This window comes from Eupeodes corollae, chromosome 1 (genome assembly GCF_945859685.1).
Source record: "Eupeodes corollae chromosome 1, idEupCoro1.1, whole genome shotgun sequence".
Taxonomy (NCBI): Eukaryota; Metazoa; Arthropoda; class Insecta; order Diptera; family Syrphidae; genus Eupeodes; species Eupeodes corollae.
Genome location: NC_079147.1, coordinates 147,474,562 through 147,491,520, shown reverse-complemented (window position 1 = coordinate 147,491,520; position 16,959 = coordinate 147,474,562). Strand labels below are relative to the sequence as shown.

Here is a 16,959-nt window from a genome sequence, read left to right as displayed (position 1 = left end):
CAAATAATTCAAGACTAAAATTAGCCAAATTGTTACAACCGTTCTCGAGTTTTTATAGATTATTTAAGTTTCAATGAAAACAAAATACTGTGCCTGTGTTCGAATAGGTAGGGTCGGTTAAATCTATCAGGAAAGTCCATCAGTAAATTTATGAACATGTTACTTACTAACTTAATGATGAAAAACATCTGACTAAAAAATTGCATTTCGTTTAAATGGTGGCGTTCTAATCTTTTAAAAGAATTGATGAAATCAACAATAAAAAGGATGTGTTAATTTCCTAATTACTTAATGCTTTAATTAAATGACTTAAATTTTAATATAAACACATCAATAAAAGATTTTAGTTTCCAGCTGTTCCAAATTTGACTGATAAGTATAGTTTTAACCTAGTTCTATAAAAGTTCCGCGTTGTATGTTTTTATTTAGCAAATTTTGAGAAACTTCAATCTGGAAACCAATGTGCAATTCATAAGGAGTCAAATTTAAACTTGTTTTGTGAATAAATTCAAATTTAAAACATATATTAAATTAATTAAAATTTAGTACTTTAATTTGTAGCAAACATTTTGCAGGTTAAAATACTATTTTTTTAGAATTACATCTGAAACCAAGTTTAATTTTTCTTTTTTTTGCAACAGATGCGTATGCTTCCTGCTCCTCAATTGAACTTTTGTTTTCTTGTATTTCTAGTGAAAATGACAAAAAGGATTAACAATTAATGCTGAGAAGCCCATATTGTCTATAACAGCCACCGAAACAGGACTCACATTCGGACAAAGAAAACAAAAAGGACACCAGAAAATAACAAGACCACCTACTATGCAATTAGATTGTTTCGAACGTGATTTGTCGTTCAATTTGTGCCGCCAGCAGAACTGGTCTCAGTGGCAACAACTGACCAACAAAAGTGGTCAACCGGCAGCCACCGTCAAAACCAACATCAACTATCGCCCTCGTACATTCCAACTTGATTGCCAATTTGCCAAATCCCGAACAGACGACTTTCTGGAAAGGCTACGTTTTATGTTTGTCCTTTTTTTGTTCTTGTTTATACTTCCTGCAATAATCCTGCCAGTGGTCGAATGTACGAGTAGTTGTCGTATACAAGATAGTGATCCCTGCGAAGCTGTGTGCATAACTAACAATTGTACCATAAGAGCACTTGTTCTTTTGCCACAGGACAATTACTATGAAGCCTCTTTGGGACGGGTGTTTCCGGTGTTGAAGGTGGCCGAGGAAAAGATTCGTGAAGCCCAACTAATTCCATCGAAAATACGATTCGAGTGGATTCCAATGGACGATAAATGCGATGCTTCGTATGCTCTTATCAATGCCATGGATGGAATTTTGAAGAACTGCTCACATGTTATCTTCGGACCGTCCTGTGATTTCCCTTTAGGTAAGTTTGGTTGTTGATCCATAAGGGGAAGGTACGATTTCAAAACACGACTTTTCATAGAGTTTTTCTTTCTTCATCAGCTTCGGTGGGCAGAATAACGAAATATTTCAATGGCATGGGAACTCCATTGATATCGGTTGGTGGGGCTACATTTGACTTTGAAAAAAAGAAGACATCCTGCGAGGATGAATTCTACATGTTATTGCGGACAGGGATTATTAGTTTTCAATCTATTGCGGAACTAACGGTGAAAGTCATGCACGAGTTAGTATATAAATATACGTTATTAGAATGTTAATCAATTTAATTTTAATTTTAAGGCATAAATGGGAAAGAGCTTTATTTTTGCATGAACGAAATGGTCAAAGAAATGTGGCCGGATTTCGAACTTGTTACTTGATGATGAAGAGTTTGGCCGAACAATTTCGTCATACAAATAAAACTTATTCTCAATATTTATTAGATTCCATGAGTATGAAAAATTTAACAGCCGAATTAGAGCGAGAAATAGGAACACATAATTCAAGTAAGTTTTTATGTTTTATGGCTTGTACAATAATAATAATAATTTGCTATAATTTTTGTTTTCAAAAATTGAAAGCTTTTAAAAGCTTAAAAATAAAGTTTTATGGAAAAATAATGGTGTTGGTTTTTGAAACATTTTTTAAATAGGTTTATGAATTATTATAAAATTAATGGTTTAGAGATAAGATATTAATGAAACTATTGTGAATTAATCAGTCTGTTGACGGTTGCATTTTGAATTTGTTTGCATGTTATATTTTTGTAATCAGTTTGAAAAGTCAATTCAACCTATTTTTGTGAATGGGTTAGGACGTTAGGTGATCAACACCGACTGGAAAAGGAAATAGAGTGAGGGTTGATACTAAAAACACTGTTCGCTTTAGCTTTTAGGGAAACCTTAATTGGTACCGAAGGTTTAATTCTTTAAACAAGGGGAGCTCACACGAGTATTTACTCATTTACTCACAGCTTAAAACTGTTCTTGAATGTTCTGTAAAGGAGGCTGACAAAATATAAATAACATAGTGTGTATCTTAACCGTACATCTACGGATTTCAATGGCTTAAGAAACAACTTTAGTTATTGAATTATTTAAGAACCCTGTTGTCCAGCGAGGTCTAATGTTCTACCTTTTTAATTTGGGAGAGTCCCTTCATATAAAAGCATTCCAATATTTCAAACATTTCCTAAATATGTTATAGTTAAGAGCTAAAACAAAATAGTTAAGAGGGTTTTTGATGCCTTTCGAGGTTATTTTAAAATGTGGATTTTTTACAAAATTGGTGTATTTTTTTCTTGTTTAAATTTATATTAATGCAAAAGACGGTACAAAAATTCAACAACCCAGAAAATGAGAAAGAATCTGATTTGAAGAAATTTGTGGATTCTTAATTTTAATTTTAATTTTAATTTTAATTTTAATTTTAATTTTAATTTTAATTTTAATTTAATTTCAATTTATTGAAAAATGTTTAATTTTTGTATTTAAGGAAATATAGGTGAATTTAAGTACATAATTTCTTTAAAAATTAAATAAAAACATAACATCTTTAATTTTATTTAATTAATAAATACTATGATTAACATAAATTAAATAAAATCACAGTTAAAGTTTACTGAAGTGCCAATCGATGAACAATATTTTTGGTCAGCCTGTCTTTTGTCAACACAAATAAACTTGATGGTCTCCCTACACGTGAACAGGCCACGTATGATTGCTTATGTGAGAAACATGGATTCTCTAAGTCTAAGCAGCAAATAGACATTGTTTGTCCTTGTGATTTGTTAATAGTCATCGCGAAAACTAAACGGATAGGAAATTGCAGTCTTTTGAAAGGTATTGGAGAATCTGACGGTGTCATTGGAATGTGTTGTAACAGAGCGTTTTCTCCTTTAAACTTTCCTGCCAAAATAGTTGCTTCGAGAACATTTCCGGTGATTTTTTTGATTACCAAACGTGTACCGTTGCAAGTTTAAGGGGGGTTCAAATTACGCAGAAGAATAATCGGTGATCCAATTTTTAACCGAAGATTGTGTGGTGGCATTCCTGATATGTCTGAAGAATTCAAAAATTCAATTGGAAAATTTACTGCCTTGTCTTCATCGACAGTAGCTTCGATTGACTTAAACGACATTATATCGCCTGATAATAATTGTTGTATCTGGTAGTTAATTAGATCTACATCAACATTTTTTGCTGCAAAAATAGCGCGATTACTGAGCCAATTGTGATTTAGATAGTTATTTATTATATCTGGGAAGACACTCTCGGTCTGGATCAGATCATTTTTAATTTTAACAACAGTACAGAAATTGTCTGGAAATCTAATGCATTGGGTATGGGTATCTTGATTAAATTCCACTTCACCGTTTCCGATATCTAATAGTGGCTGAGAAAATCCTCGTGCTGTCGGATCATTTTGGAGTTGTACTCGCATTTTTTTTGTTTACCTTAGTGTTTCGACGTTTCTCCATAAAAATGATTGTTTTAAACATGCATTGATTTCATCAGCAAAAGTAGAGCTAGGAATCACTGGCAATGTTTGCCGAAAATCACCAGATAATGGTAGAATAGCTCCACCAAAAAGTCTGTCGTTACTGTTTAAATCCTGCAAAGTTTTATTTAATGCTTCGAGTGAATGTTTATGAGCCATGGTACACTCATCCCAAATTATCATTGAACTCCTTTGTAACACTGTAGCCATTCCACTCCTTTTCTTAATGTAACACAAAGCATTTGGATTTTTATGGACATCTAGTGGTAACGTAAAAGCAGAATTTGCTGTTCGACCACCATCTAACAAAGTAGCAGCTATGCTTGATGATGCAATTGCTAATGCAATTTTCCATTGTGACCGTACTTTCGCAAGGATCAACGATATCAAAAATGTTTTACCGATTCCACCTGGTGCATCCAAGAAAAAGAAACCACTTTGTTTATCATCAACAGCCAAAATAATCCGATTGTATACATTTTTTTTGTAGCTAAATCAAGATTATTAAATTGTTCTTCTCGCTGAAAATCGCTATTCACTAAGTCTATAGCTGGACGATTAGGTGATGGCATACCATAATGACTAAGTGATGAATTTGGTTTCATAATACATAAGTTTTCAATTAATATCAATGCTTCATTATACATATCTGGTGAGAAATCTAGATTTGGAAATGGGTTTGTTTGTTTAAGTCGGTATAGTATATCTTCAGTCATGTAGATTTTATATTTTCCCACAGTATAGATGACTGTGGGAAAAATATGTGAAAACATGTCGTCAATATGATGGCAAATAGTTGATGAATACAACTTGTCGAGGACGTTAACAACTTGTCGAGGACTTTAAAGCTGCATCAGCAAGTGTCACATCCCAATGATTGTCATTTTCTAAAAGTTGCTACTCACGTCATGCATCTTGATACGTACTGAACACTCGACCATTAACTTTTCGTAAAAATTGGAAAGAGATTTGTCCAGGAACATTAACCAACAATAAACAAAAAGAAGCATTTACGTTGTTTTGGATGTACTGTATATAGTCGCCCCAGTGTTTTAGCTTTAACCTTCCGATGCCAAGTGGGTTCACCCATCACCCCACTAATTTTTATAAAACTTCAAAAGAATACTTTTCTCAGTTTCTTTTAATGTAAATACTCGAACTTTAATAAATTATAATAATTGATTTTTAGTTTCAGTACTGTTTTTTTTATAAAAGTCGGTGGGACGATGAACAACAGTAGATGTAATTCACTAAGGCAAAAAACCTTGCCTTCGAAAGGTTAAATATACCTGCTTTAGAAGGATGTGGTTCTCCTTTTTTACGTGGCTCCCATTTTTTAGTTGACATGTTCCATGTAAAATAGCATGGAATATCGGTATAAAATAATGATCATATATAATTAGAACAATAGATTTTATATAAAGTATTTTTCATTTGCAACATGTATGTAAACAATTTAGACCATTACTAGAAATATAAACTATCCTATATCTTAAGTTAGACCAAATTACACATAAATGCCAACTTTCATCGAAATCGGTTGACTTGGTGAAGAGTTCACTGGGAACATACACAATGACACTGGATTTTTATATATTAAGATGAAATGTTTATAATATTTTTAAATTAGCCATTAGTTTAACAAAAGTTGCTGATTCGGGATATTTATATTCTTGAAATTCGTGTTAATATCTCAGTTCTAGAACATCCAAAGCAAATTCACTTCAAAAAGTAGATATCTTTAATTTTTTAAGATCTTAAAAGTTTTTGTATTCAACAAATAATCAACTTTCAAAGAAATGCACGACTGGGTCGCTAGAATTTTCTTATGTCTCCAAAAAAGTCTTTTTTTTTTTTTTAAATATTTTCTATATTTTAAGATTTAAAAACGTACCTGAAAAATAAGTTTTTCTTAAAAATTTTAATGCCATTTTATTTCAAAAAGAGTAGTTATTTATCGCTTAAAAATATACATTTTACATGGTGACCTTTTTCTGAGATATCGAGTTTTGTAAACAAAGATTATTTTTTTTTAAACATCAAAAGAAATATAATTACATTTTTGAAACTCAAAAATGATTACCATTCTTAATTTGATTATTTGGCCGTCGACAAGAGCTTGCACTGAAAGAGAAGATCATTGAAATCGGTTCATTAGTTCTTGAGAAAAGTTAAGAACAAAGTAACGGTTTCATGAGAAGTACCCTTCTGGAGCAATTCCAAAATATGTCTTTCTTTTAGAGAGATGTCAAATTAATTAAAAAAACGTTTCGGTTCAGTTTTTAAGAAATCGAATTTTCGATTTTAACTAAAATTGCATAATGACTGCTTTTATTTTTGTATTACAAAAATGAAAATGACTCAATCGACACAATGGATGGACAGACGGATGGAATTGGGGGACCCATTTTTACGACTTTTCTACCAGCTTATTGTCATGTTTGATCGAAATTTTGTACCAACACATTACTTGCCATATAGTTCCTATATGTCGCGAGTAAAAATTATTTCAGTGTTCACTATTTATGTGCGACGAAAAAAAATACGATGGTATTGAAGGCTTTTTGGTGAATGTCGTTAAATTACTAACAAATCTTTAGATGCAATCTTTAATTATACAACTTAATTGTATAAGCTTTATGGCTCATATGGATATGACCAACCCCTGGATGGTCTTTTGGTACAAAACTGATGCATTTGTCCTGAATTTCCGATTCATTTTATGTTCTTTGTTCAGTCCTCAGATAAAATATCCACTAACGCAATACGACTAGTTTTAAATTCAAGGTGGTAAGGTCTAGCGGAGGGGAAAGATCTGCCATATTTGCGATGATCTTACCCAAGCTAAGTTAAATTGTCATATTTTTTGCTGGTTATTAACTCTTACTCTACTCCTATTAAATATTTATGCAAATCAAATAGATATTGAACATTCTGACCTACTCAGTACAAAAATTCCACATGCCGTCCTTAAGACCACATTAGCACAAATGCGCTGATTAAACATAATAAATTATTAGATTGTAAGAGTTAAAACTAAACTCAAGTTAATAATAAAAAGAAGTATTAATTTTGAAACGCACTAAGCAGAGTTTTTGTGGGGGGTTTGGAGCGTTTCGATGAGCAGAAAGCGATAGTGAGCTTACAACCGCTATCAGTTATGGGGCAACTAACTTCGCGGAAGAATGTCGAGTGTAATGAAAATGTCCGTCCGCCGTCCTCTGTATGTTTGAATCTAGGCATGAAAAAAAGATCTTTTTTTCGCTGCTCTCTGAACAAGAACCTCACCCACCGACGTTCCTAGCAGCGCCCTGTATGCGCCAGCATGCCGGTTCAGATACAGTAGTATGACCAAATCTTTTTAATCCAAGATCACGCAACACCCCATCAATTTATTCTAAAGATTTTATTTTTTTTAACTAGAATTAGATGTTATCCAAAAAAAAAAATAACTCGGCAGGTTTGAAATTTTGTATTTTTAAAATTAGAGTAAGGTAAATAAAAAGGAAAAGTGTGGAAAACTAAAGTCTTATTTATGGAATCCGAGCCGTATAAAACTATCTGCAGAAAAAAGTTTCGATGAATAACGCTTCCAAAGGAGAATTCAAAATTTAACAAAAATTTCTTGGATTAATAGTCGAGGAAAACTATAGATGCAAAAATGGTCATATTTAAAAAAAAAATCCGTCTTAGCTGAATTTTGAAAGAGAGCTTGAATTTCATTTGTTATTTATAAAGATCGGGTACATAAAAACCATGACGTAAGGATGACAAAATAATATAGTTGCCTACTCCTTTGTATATCCTGACCTTATTCAAAGGTTGCCTGCCTTAAAGAAAGGTCTCCACGTGGTAAATTTTCTAGGCTTAACATAGTGTTAAATTTAAAAAATTAGGCTACCTTAGGTTTTGAAAACTTTTGGCTAGGCGACCCTATTCTATTAGACAGATAATTTATAATAACCTTACATTTGAACAAAAAACCGAATAAAAAAGAGGCTGGGATGCGACCCACACTGATAACTTCCCATCCCGTCTGTCAATTGCTTAAAAGTTTGTAGTTTTTCGTGTTGGGTTAAAAAAGTTGTTAGTTGAATTATTCTTACAAATTTTAAAATTGCCAACAATGTTTTTCATCTAAAGAAATAGTTAAAATTGAAAATCCAGTTTCGTTAAATAGATTTTTAGTCGAAAAAAATTCTAACCAATTACAGTTGCATTTCTTAAATTTTTACAAATTGGATGAACGAAATTAATTTGAGATAATATATCAATAACCAAACATCAGTTTTGACCAAATTTGCGAACTATTTTTTTACATTTTATTTTTTTTATGAAAAAAAAAAACGGACTATTGGATTTTTATAAAAAAAAAAAAAAACTACTGAATAGCAAGAACAATATTTTCTGTGAAATAAAAAGAGTGTGAAGACAATATTTTTAATATTTGTAAAGATATTTGAGTCAAAGGTAAATTTTTACCAAGTTTTATTATTGTTTTTTTTGTTTGGTTTTTATTTTTTGTAAAAAAGTTGTCAATTCGAATTTTCTCAAAATTATACTGAATGTTAAAAACAATATTTTTTAAAAGTTAAAAGTAGTTTAAAGCCTATATCTAAAACTTTGAAAAGATATTTGAGTCGAAAATCAATTTTTACCAACTTTGAGTAATAGTTTTTTTTTAGATTTTTATTATATAAAAAAAAAACTGTTAATTCGATTTTTCTCAAAATTTTACCAAATGTTAAAAACTTTATTTTTCGTTACACAAATTTGTTTTGAAGATACAATCATTTTTTATTCGTAAAATTTTCGACGTGACAATTTTTTTTCTTCAGTTTTTTTTTGATTTATAAAAAAAACCGTTAGTTGGATTTTTTTTTCAAAAAATATACTTGTTTGGTATAACACTACAATATATTATATGAAATTTAATTCACGTCCCTAGGGTTTTTGGTTCGTAAGATATTAAGGGATAATCAAAATGTTCATCTTTTTTTTAAACTGCTTCGGTAAAAAAACCGCCCACGCAATTTTCTTGAGAGCCCTTTCTGCATCTTTCTGCATTATTATCATTATAAAAAAATTTATTTGAAGTCGATATCTCTTCTATGGACGACGAAGAAAACGTCGCGAACGTACGGACGTACGGATGGTTTTAATCAACTCGAATTCAGTCGGTTCGAAAATTATACGTTTTGGCACATCATTGGACTGAAACGCCCTCTTTAAAGTTTTGAAAAATAAAGGGGGTAAAATCATTTTATCTCAATCGGTGCAAATGGTTCAATTTGGGCCATAAGAAATTATTTATCATCGTTAAGTAGCGCTCCATGTTGACGGTGACCTGCCCACTAACGTCGTTCTCAAAAAAGTACGGACCAATTAAGCAGCGCGCCGGCCCGAAATCCACACCAAACTTTAACTTTTTGAGGATGCATTATCACGTGGTGAACCTCGCGTGTGTTGGTGTTATCCCATATACGAACATTTTGCTTGTTAACAGAGTCATTCATCCAAAAATGCGCCCAATTGATAAACTCCTTACATTAAATTGTGGGCCTTACTCTCTTAGTGGAATAAGAAATACGAGTACCACATAGCTTTTTTCAAAAACAAATCAGATATAATTAGTCACAATATCCATTAGCAATCTAACCCACTTAGAACCTCAATCACTTGGAATCGTATTACTCACTTAAGCGATTACAAATTAAACACAATAATCTTAATTAAGAAGATTTTCTTAGAAGAAAATCATAAATGAACTAATTAAAACGACCAAACGTAATTTCCAAGCTCCAACCTTTTGCGTACAGAAATTATTATTATTGGAACTTAAAAAAAGTCACAAATTAAGAGTATCCTGATTCGGTTAATGGTTATTATATTATATTTAAACTCTTAAGTCCTTTTAATTTTCCACATGATTTGGTGACCTAATAAAAAAGAAAACCTGTTTTCTTTTAAGGAAATCAATAAAAGTCGTGTTTAATTCATTGGAAAGCTATAAATGGATGTTCTTTTTCCTTCTTTAAAATAAATCGAAATAAAGGTCGATATAGAATCATTTGAATCCCCATCCAATGTAAAATCATTTTATCTCAATTCTCAATCCTTAAAGTACCAACATAGTTCATCTTACCTTTATTTTGTCAATTGTGGTATGGTACAAAATGTCTAAGAACTCTTTATTCAGGACGAAATAGAAACTACTTTCTCGTCTTTTCAGGAATGTAGTTTTCTTTTTTTCTATTTTTATCCTCTTTGCATTGAATAAATGGAGCGTATCCAATTTTTTAGGAAAAAACTATTTTAACTTCTCTGAATGGAAATGTTCTTCGAATTCAAGATGAACCATAGAAACATAGGGATGCATTTCTTTATAGATATAAAAAGTAGTACGTTAACATTTTTCAAATCTTAAAATAATAAGGTTATTGTGTTCTTAAAAGCCACCCTGACATTTTAGCTTTTTGGAGCGAACAGAGGCAGAGATAAAATTACAATCTTAAGAGAACAATTGGATGAAAATAACCTCATCAGCATTAATTATTCAATAATATGTGTTCCAAGCCTTTAGCCTGATTGATACTTAGGAAAGTGGTATAATTGGGGCTTGTTTGACCAATTCCACTTAAATTACTTGAGGCATCATTATAGTTATAAGTTTGGCTGATATTAATTTATTTTAAATTTAATCTATTTAACTGAAATTACCGTTTGATACCAGCCTGATAGTTTAATAATGACTTCTGTTAACTTAAATAAGGTGGCGTTACGGTCCTGTGTAAACTAGGGCCTCAGCCAACATACTTCTCTATCTAGCACGATCCCTATCTAGATATCTACATTTGCGCACTCCAAGTAGGGTGAGGTCAATTTAATCTCAGCTGTTGGATATAGATCAGTAGATGGTGATGCTTTGAACGAAATGGCAGTGTTGTAGGTCCTTCCCACATCTTAACGTTAAGTCCATTTTTGCTTCTTCGTCCAAAATTCTCACCAAAGCCTTATAGAAATAACGCTTCCGACTATGTCAATGTCATCATCAAGATATGCATCTAGTGCCGACGTGGGACCTCCGAACTAGCTTTCACGTTAAGGCAATCACATGACAGCGCTTCACCTTGTCCAGTTAAGTTGTTTCTATTCTTTCTGGAGCAACGCGAATTCTAAATGGTCATCCTTCACAAACGGACGAGTTTTGCAGGGATTCCAAAGTTAGACATTGCTTTATACAGTTCATTCCTGTTTGTCATATGAGGCCTGGAAATCTTTGAAGAGATGATGAGTGTTGATTTAATGTTCTTGATTTTTTTCGGAATGTGAATATGTGGTCCAAGACCTTACTGATAAGAACCTATGAGGAACACATATTACGGCAGAGAAGATTTTGTAAGCGATGTTAAGTTGACTGATTAGTCTAAGTTGGTACAGTGTAAAGAGTCACCTTTTTTCAGTACGAGCAAATAATGCTGAGGTTGCATTAATCGAGCACGCTTTCTTTCGACCACATTTTATAGATAAGTTAGTGAATACTTTTAACTAAAAAGTTCTAGCTGCTTTGAAAGTATAGATATGGCAATCTTTACTTCGTCTAAGTCGGAAAGGCGGATCCTTTTCTGCATCTTTCTGCCTTATTATCTGTATGAAAAAATGTATTTGAAATCGATATCTCTTCTTGTTCTTGAGCTATGGACGACGAAAAAAACGTCGCAAACGTACGAACGTATCTGCACATGCACGCACAGACATCTTTCTAAAAATCTTTTATTGCAATAACTTCCTTTGGGAAATTAATAAACAAATTTCAAGTTTAACATTGCATTGGCTTTCAACATTTCCATTAAGTATGGAAAACAACGTCGTTTAAGTGGATTCCGTAGCTGGTTTTAAAGTAACTCAATTTTTCAATTCTATTTCCCAACACATAATTGATGGTTTCGAGCTTTAGCCTGTGGAATGTGTTAATGATATTAGATGTAAGTCGTTCATTCTTCTGCTTCACTCACAATTTATAAAGCGTCCCAAGGTAATTTCATCCTTTTTTGTCAATTCTTCTACTTCATGAAGCAGGACGGGAATAATGACGGTCTTACATAGCGATACTTTTATGCTTAAGAGTGGGCTTTACCACTCAATTGCTTTCTTGGCCCAAAGAAACAGCAAAAATAATTCTTCGTTAAATGTCAGCACTGGTATTGTTTTTTGCATTCATATCTTAGTACAGGTAGACAAAGTCCTTAATTACCTCAAAGTTACGCCTGTCGATGATGAAGTTTTGACCGAGACAACGTCGTCGTAATGTATGTCCCTTCTTGATGACAGCCTGTACTTTGTTTTTTCTTGCTTTTTTGTCTGCACTATTTTTCAAGGACTATGTTGAAAAAAATCACATTACAGCGCTTCAAATTGTCGAAAACCTTTTTTGACATCACAAAGCTTCGGTTAAGTTGATTCCAACTTTATCTTCTTCGTGATCCTGCAAAGTTCGGTAGGGATGCCGAAACGAGAAAAAGGCCCAATTTTCAATATTTTTCGAAGACATTCTGATAGAAAATTAAAGAAACGATATGAACTGTCAAAATCAATCGGGCCCTATTGGAAATCATGTACCTTCACATATTTTTAAGTGGTTTGTTCGTAATTCCTTTTGCTTTGCACTTGATACTCAGATTGAAATAAATTTTTATTTCAGGAAGTTCCATGAAAATATCTTTTTCTATTAATTTTTAGAATTGCTACTAAGTATATTATTCCAAGAAATCAGTAAATAATTCTTTCCCCACCAAAGTTCAATAAAATTAAAGAATAAAAACAGTTCTGTGTAAATCCTATTTTTGATATATGAATAAATAAATTCCATCATGATATGTTTCTATTTTTCAATTAATTTTGTATTGCTTTGATTAGTGACCTTGGTTGTGTGGAATTTGTCTGGCAATGATTCCATTAAATATCGATTTTAAATTTCCTCACTCTTGCCAACACCAAAATTCGGGTGTTTAGGAATACCTTGGAAACATTTTTGTTAACTCATTCAACTGAATAATATATGAGTTTAAAGCGATGTTTTTTTGGCTTTGTTTGTAAATGCGAAAAATCTTTCTTTGTTATAATATTCCCTTTATACCGAAACCAAGTTAGTGCCTTTTCGATTGTGTTAACTTGTTTATCACTTCCTTTCACACCGCCTTATAAATCACTTTCGAATATTTATTTATGCAACATAAATCATTCCTCGAACTTGTCAACAGAATAAAAAAAAGAACAGTAAGAAAAGATCAAAGATTTATTTAAATCTCATCCCTAATGTTAAAGAAGCCCTAAACGAAAAATGTTAACATTAATAAAAAAAAACAGGAAGTCTGTCGAAGTATTTACCGCACAATTTTGAGCGGAAGCTCATAGAAATTATTATCTAATGACGCAGAGAAAAGATGATGCTCTATGATGCTCTTCATTATAAGGTGGCGGAAAGAACAAGGACCTTTAGTTAGGCTTGGTGTGGCATTTGCATCAACTTGTAAAGCTTGTTTTCAAGAAGAAATAAAATGCATGTAATCTAATGTTATAAAGATATGGGTTTGAAATTATATTCTAAGATGTTTTTCAGTCACGACTGGGTCGAATAAATTCCAACCGAGAGGTAGATTATTTATTATAAAATGGCAAACAAACAAACTGACAGCTGTCAGAAAACCAACTTCAAATAAAGGATTGCTTGAAAACCACACGTCTAAAAAATCACTCTATAGGTACATAGTGAATGTTTGTGATATAATTTAAAAAAAAAAAACAGTTCTTCAAAGTAAATAAATTAATATTATCGATATCGCTTTTGAATAATCATTATTAATAACAATTAAATGAGTCCATACAAATATATGTCTAAGGATGTCCTTTGTTAGCAGTTGGAAAAAACGTTGTACTAATTCCAGAAACCTCCTCTCCAAAATTATATTAATTTATGAAAGCTTGATTGTTTACGCGCACAATGAATCAAATGAACCATATACCTAGTCTAGCCATAAGTTCTGTTACACGATTTTAAGAGCGCATTGCTTATAACTTCCACTAGGAATAATACCGTTAACTATTTTATCGAAACACGTGATCTTATAAGTAAAGAATGGAAGCTTGTTTGGTTTCAGCTTTTGAACGGAAGTCATGGAGTGGGGCATTAAAGAAAATCGAGTCGCGATAATCGCATTACATAAATGTGGACAAAATTCAAATAAAATTTTCGAACTTTTAAAACCACTTGGTTTATCGCGAATGTTTGTGTATCGCACTATAAAACGTTTTGACGAATTGTCAAGAGTAGAGGACAGACCAAGAAGTGGTCGTCCACGAGTTGCTCGAACGAGCGCAAAAGTAAAAGCTATGCGTGAACGAATTCGTAGGAATCCTCTCCGGAAGCAGAAGATCATGTCCAGAGAATTGGATATATCCGTTAAGAGATTAACAAATACTCTCTTCAACGGGGAAAGATGGGTCTTCCAACAAGACTCTGCTCCAGCACACAAGGCAAAAACGACACAAGAGTGGCTTAGAACAAATATCCCGGATTTTATTGCAGCTGCAGATTGGCCGTCGGGGAGTCCAGATTTGAATCCATTGGATTACAGTTTGTGGTCCGAACTGGAGAACATGGCCTGTAAAACTCCCCATCGAAATTTGGATAGTCTAAAAGCTGCTTTGTTAACAGCAGCGTCATCGATACCCATCGACACAGTGCGTGCCGCTATAGACCAATGGCCACAACGTTTGAAAGCCTGCATTAAGGCTAAAGGTGGCCATTTTGAGTAAAAAAAATTTTTCTTAAAACTAATATTGTGAACTAATTAAAAAAATAAATTTAATGATATAAAATGTACTAGATTTTTTTTTATTGCGCTCTTAAAATGTAACAGAACTTATGGCTGGACTAGGTATTATGTAAATAGACTAGGTTGCAAGCCGTGCTGATAACTGCCCATTCGTGCCCATCGTCGGGCCATATTTCTAAAAGTGTAACGAAATATTTGAGGTTATAATCAAAATGTTTTTTTTTTCAGTTTTTAGTTGCTTTTGTAGCATCTAAACCTAACACTTAACCAAAACTTTTTTAACTTACTAGCCCTAACTTAAACTGTGTCGACCTCCACGATCAGATTCGAAGATCGTTGTGCTTTAATTCTGTTAACCAGGTCTGTGTCGCTTTAAAGCCCGTACAGTTCGTCGTTGTATTTTCTCCTTCATTCCTTATCTATGCAGACAGGATCAAAAATCACCCTCAGAATATTTCTCTTGGACCATCCAAGGACGCTCTCATCTTTCTTTGACAAAGTCCAGGCCTCAGCGTCATAAATGAGAACCGGGATGATGAGTGTCTTATAGATGGAGATTTTGGATGCTCGAGAGAGGAAGCCACTAAACCCATTTTCTCCGCTTTCGTCGCAATGGTCAAAAACGCTCCACTCACATCACGCTTTGATCTTCCAATTATGTCAATATCATCTGCGTATCCGAGTAATTGGATGGACCCTTGGAAGATTGTGCCTCTAGTTATACGGTTGAGTTTTGCACAGTTTTTTCAAGAACAATGTTGAAAAAGTCGAATGACAGTGCATCGCCTTGTCAAAAACACTTTTTTGACATCAAATACATTGGTGAGATCTTTTCCGACCTTGATAGAGTATAGTGTGCTTTCTCCATCAACATTCTACACAAAGTGATAAGTTTGACAAGGATGCCAAATCTAGATATTGCTCTGTACAGCTCTTCCCTATAGATGCAGTCATACACGGTTTAAAATCGATAAATCGATATACTTAGTCAATGGGGGACTTTCCATGTCTAAAGCCACACTGATAAGGACCTATCATTTTGTTGAAGAACGGCTTTAGTTGTTCACATAATTCGGCAGAAAGGATCTTATATGCAAAGTTGAGTAGACTGGTGCCTCTGTAGTTTGCACAATTTAGAGGGTCTCCTTTCTTATGTATTGGGCAAACTATGCTGATATCCCACTTATCGGGCATGCTTTTTACCGATCTTATTTTGCAGATAAGTTGGTGCATGCTCCCTACCAATTCATCGCCTGCTGTTTTGAATAATTCCGCAGATATGCCCTACAGCAGCTTTGTTTGACTTCAGTTTTGATATAGCTATCTTCACTTTGTCGAGGTCGGGTAGGCGGAATTGTTGATCGGCGTCGCCTAGGTCTCACTTACAACGGAATTCGGTTCGTCATCGCCGTTGGAGGAGTGTTCTTTCCATATTCTCAAAATAGAATGCGGTTCTACTACAATATTCCTCCGATCGTTTTTACAGGCTAATGGCTAGTATACTTGAGAGTTATTTTTTTTTAACTTTTGGTAAAATTTACGAACGTCATTCTTGTTGTCACATCCCTCTATCTTTTTGATCGCGCGCTCATGATCCCTTTTTTTCCATCTAAGAAGCCGGTCTGCTATTCTGCTCGTAGAGCTCGCGGGCAGCTCTGGTCCTTCTGTGCGGTGCCGTGTTGTATGCCTGTTGCTTAACTCTATGAGCTTGCCAGCATTTGTCGCTGTGATGACTGTGTGAAACCTAGCACTTCAGAAGCGACATCTCGGATGACTGCAAGACAATGTTGCCCCTATTTTGCAATAGTTAATGCAAGCAGTAGAGGAAATCTTTAGAGTTTACTATAGACTCGATCGGAAAAGGGCTTGGTAATACCTTGTGATTCTAGCTATTTTGGATTGGATCGTTATAACCGTAGCCATACCTTGATTATAACGAGGTAATGGTCTGAGTCAATGTCTTTCGGAATATTCGGAATAATATCTACTTAAGAAGTGTCGTACGTTGATCACAACGTGGTGAGTCTAATTAACTGTCTTCATCTTTATCTTGTGTTGGGAGATTTAGCTGTCGCTCACACTGATTTAAACCAAGACTTTTTGCCAGAACCTATAGTTCCAATAATAAATTCACATATAAATAGACGCTGACTTTGTTTTCTTTGACAGTCTTTTAGTTTGCGTTTACCTGACCTATCCGATC

General features: G+C 33.5%; 1 protein-coding gene across 1 annotated transcript in view; it reads left to right on the top strand.

Annotated features, from left to right (window-relative positions):
- Positions 1 to 807: 807 nt before the first annotated feature.
- The window catches only part of LOC129947544 (atrial natriuretic peptide receptor 1), a 265,818-nt gene continuing 249,666 nt past the window's right edge, over positions 808 to 16,959 (top strand). The window contains exons 1-3 of the mRNA XM_056058145.1: positions 808 to 1,402; positions 1,483 to 1,666; positions 1,723 to 1,928. Of these exons, the coding sequence (XP_055914120.1) occupies positions 823 to 1,402; positions 1,483 to 1,666; positions 1,723 to 1,928 (970 nt within the window). The 5' untranslated portion in view covers positions 808 to 822. The remainder of the gene's footprint in view (positions 1,403 to 1,482; positions 1,667 to 1,722; positions 1,929 to 16,959) is intronic.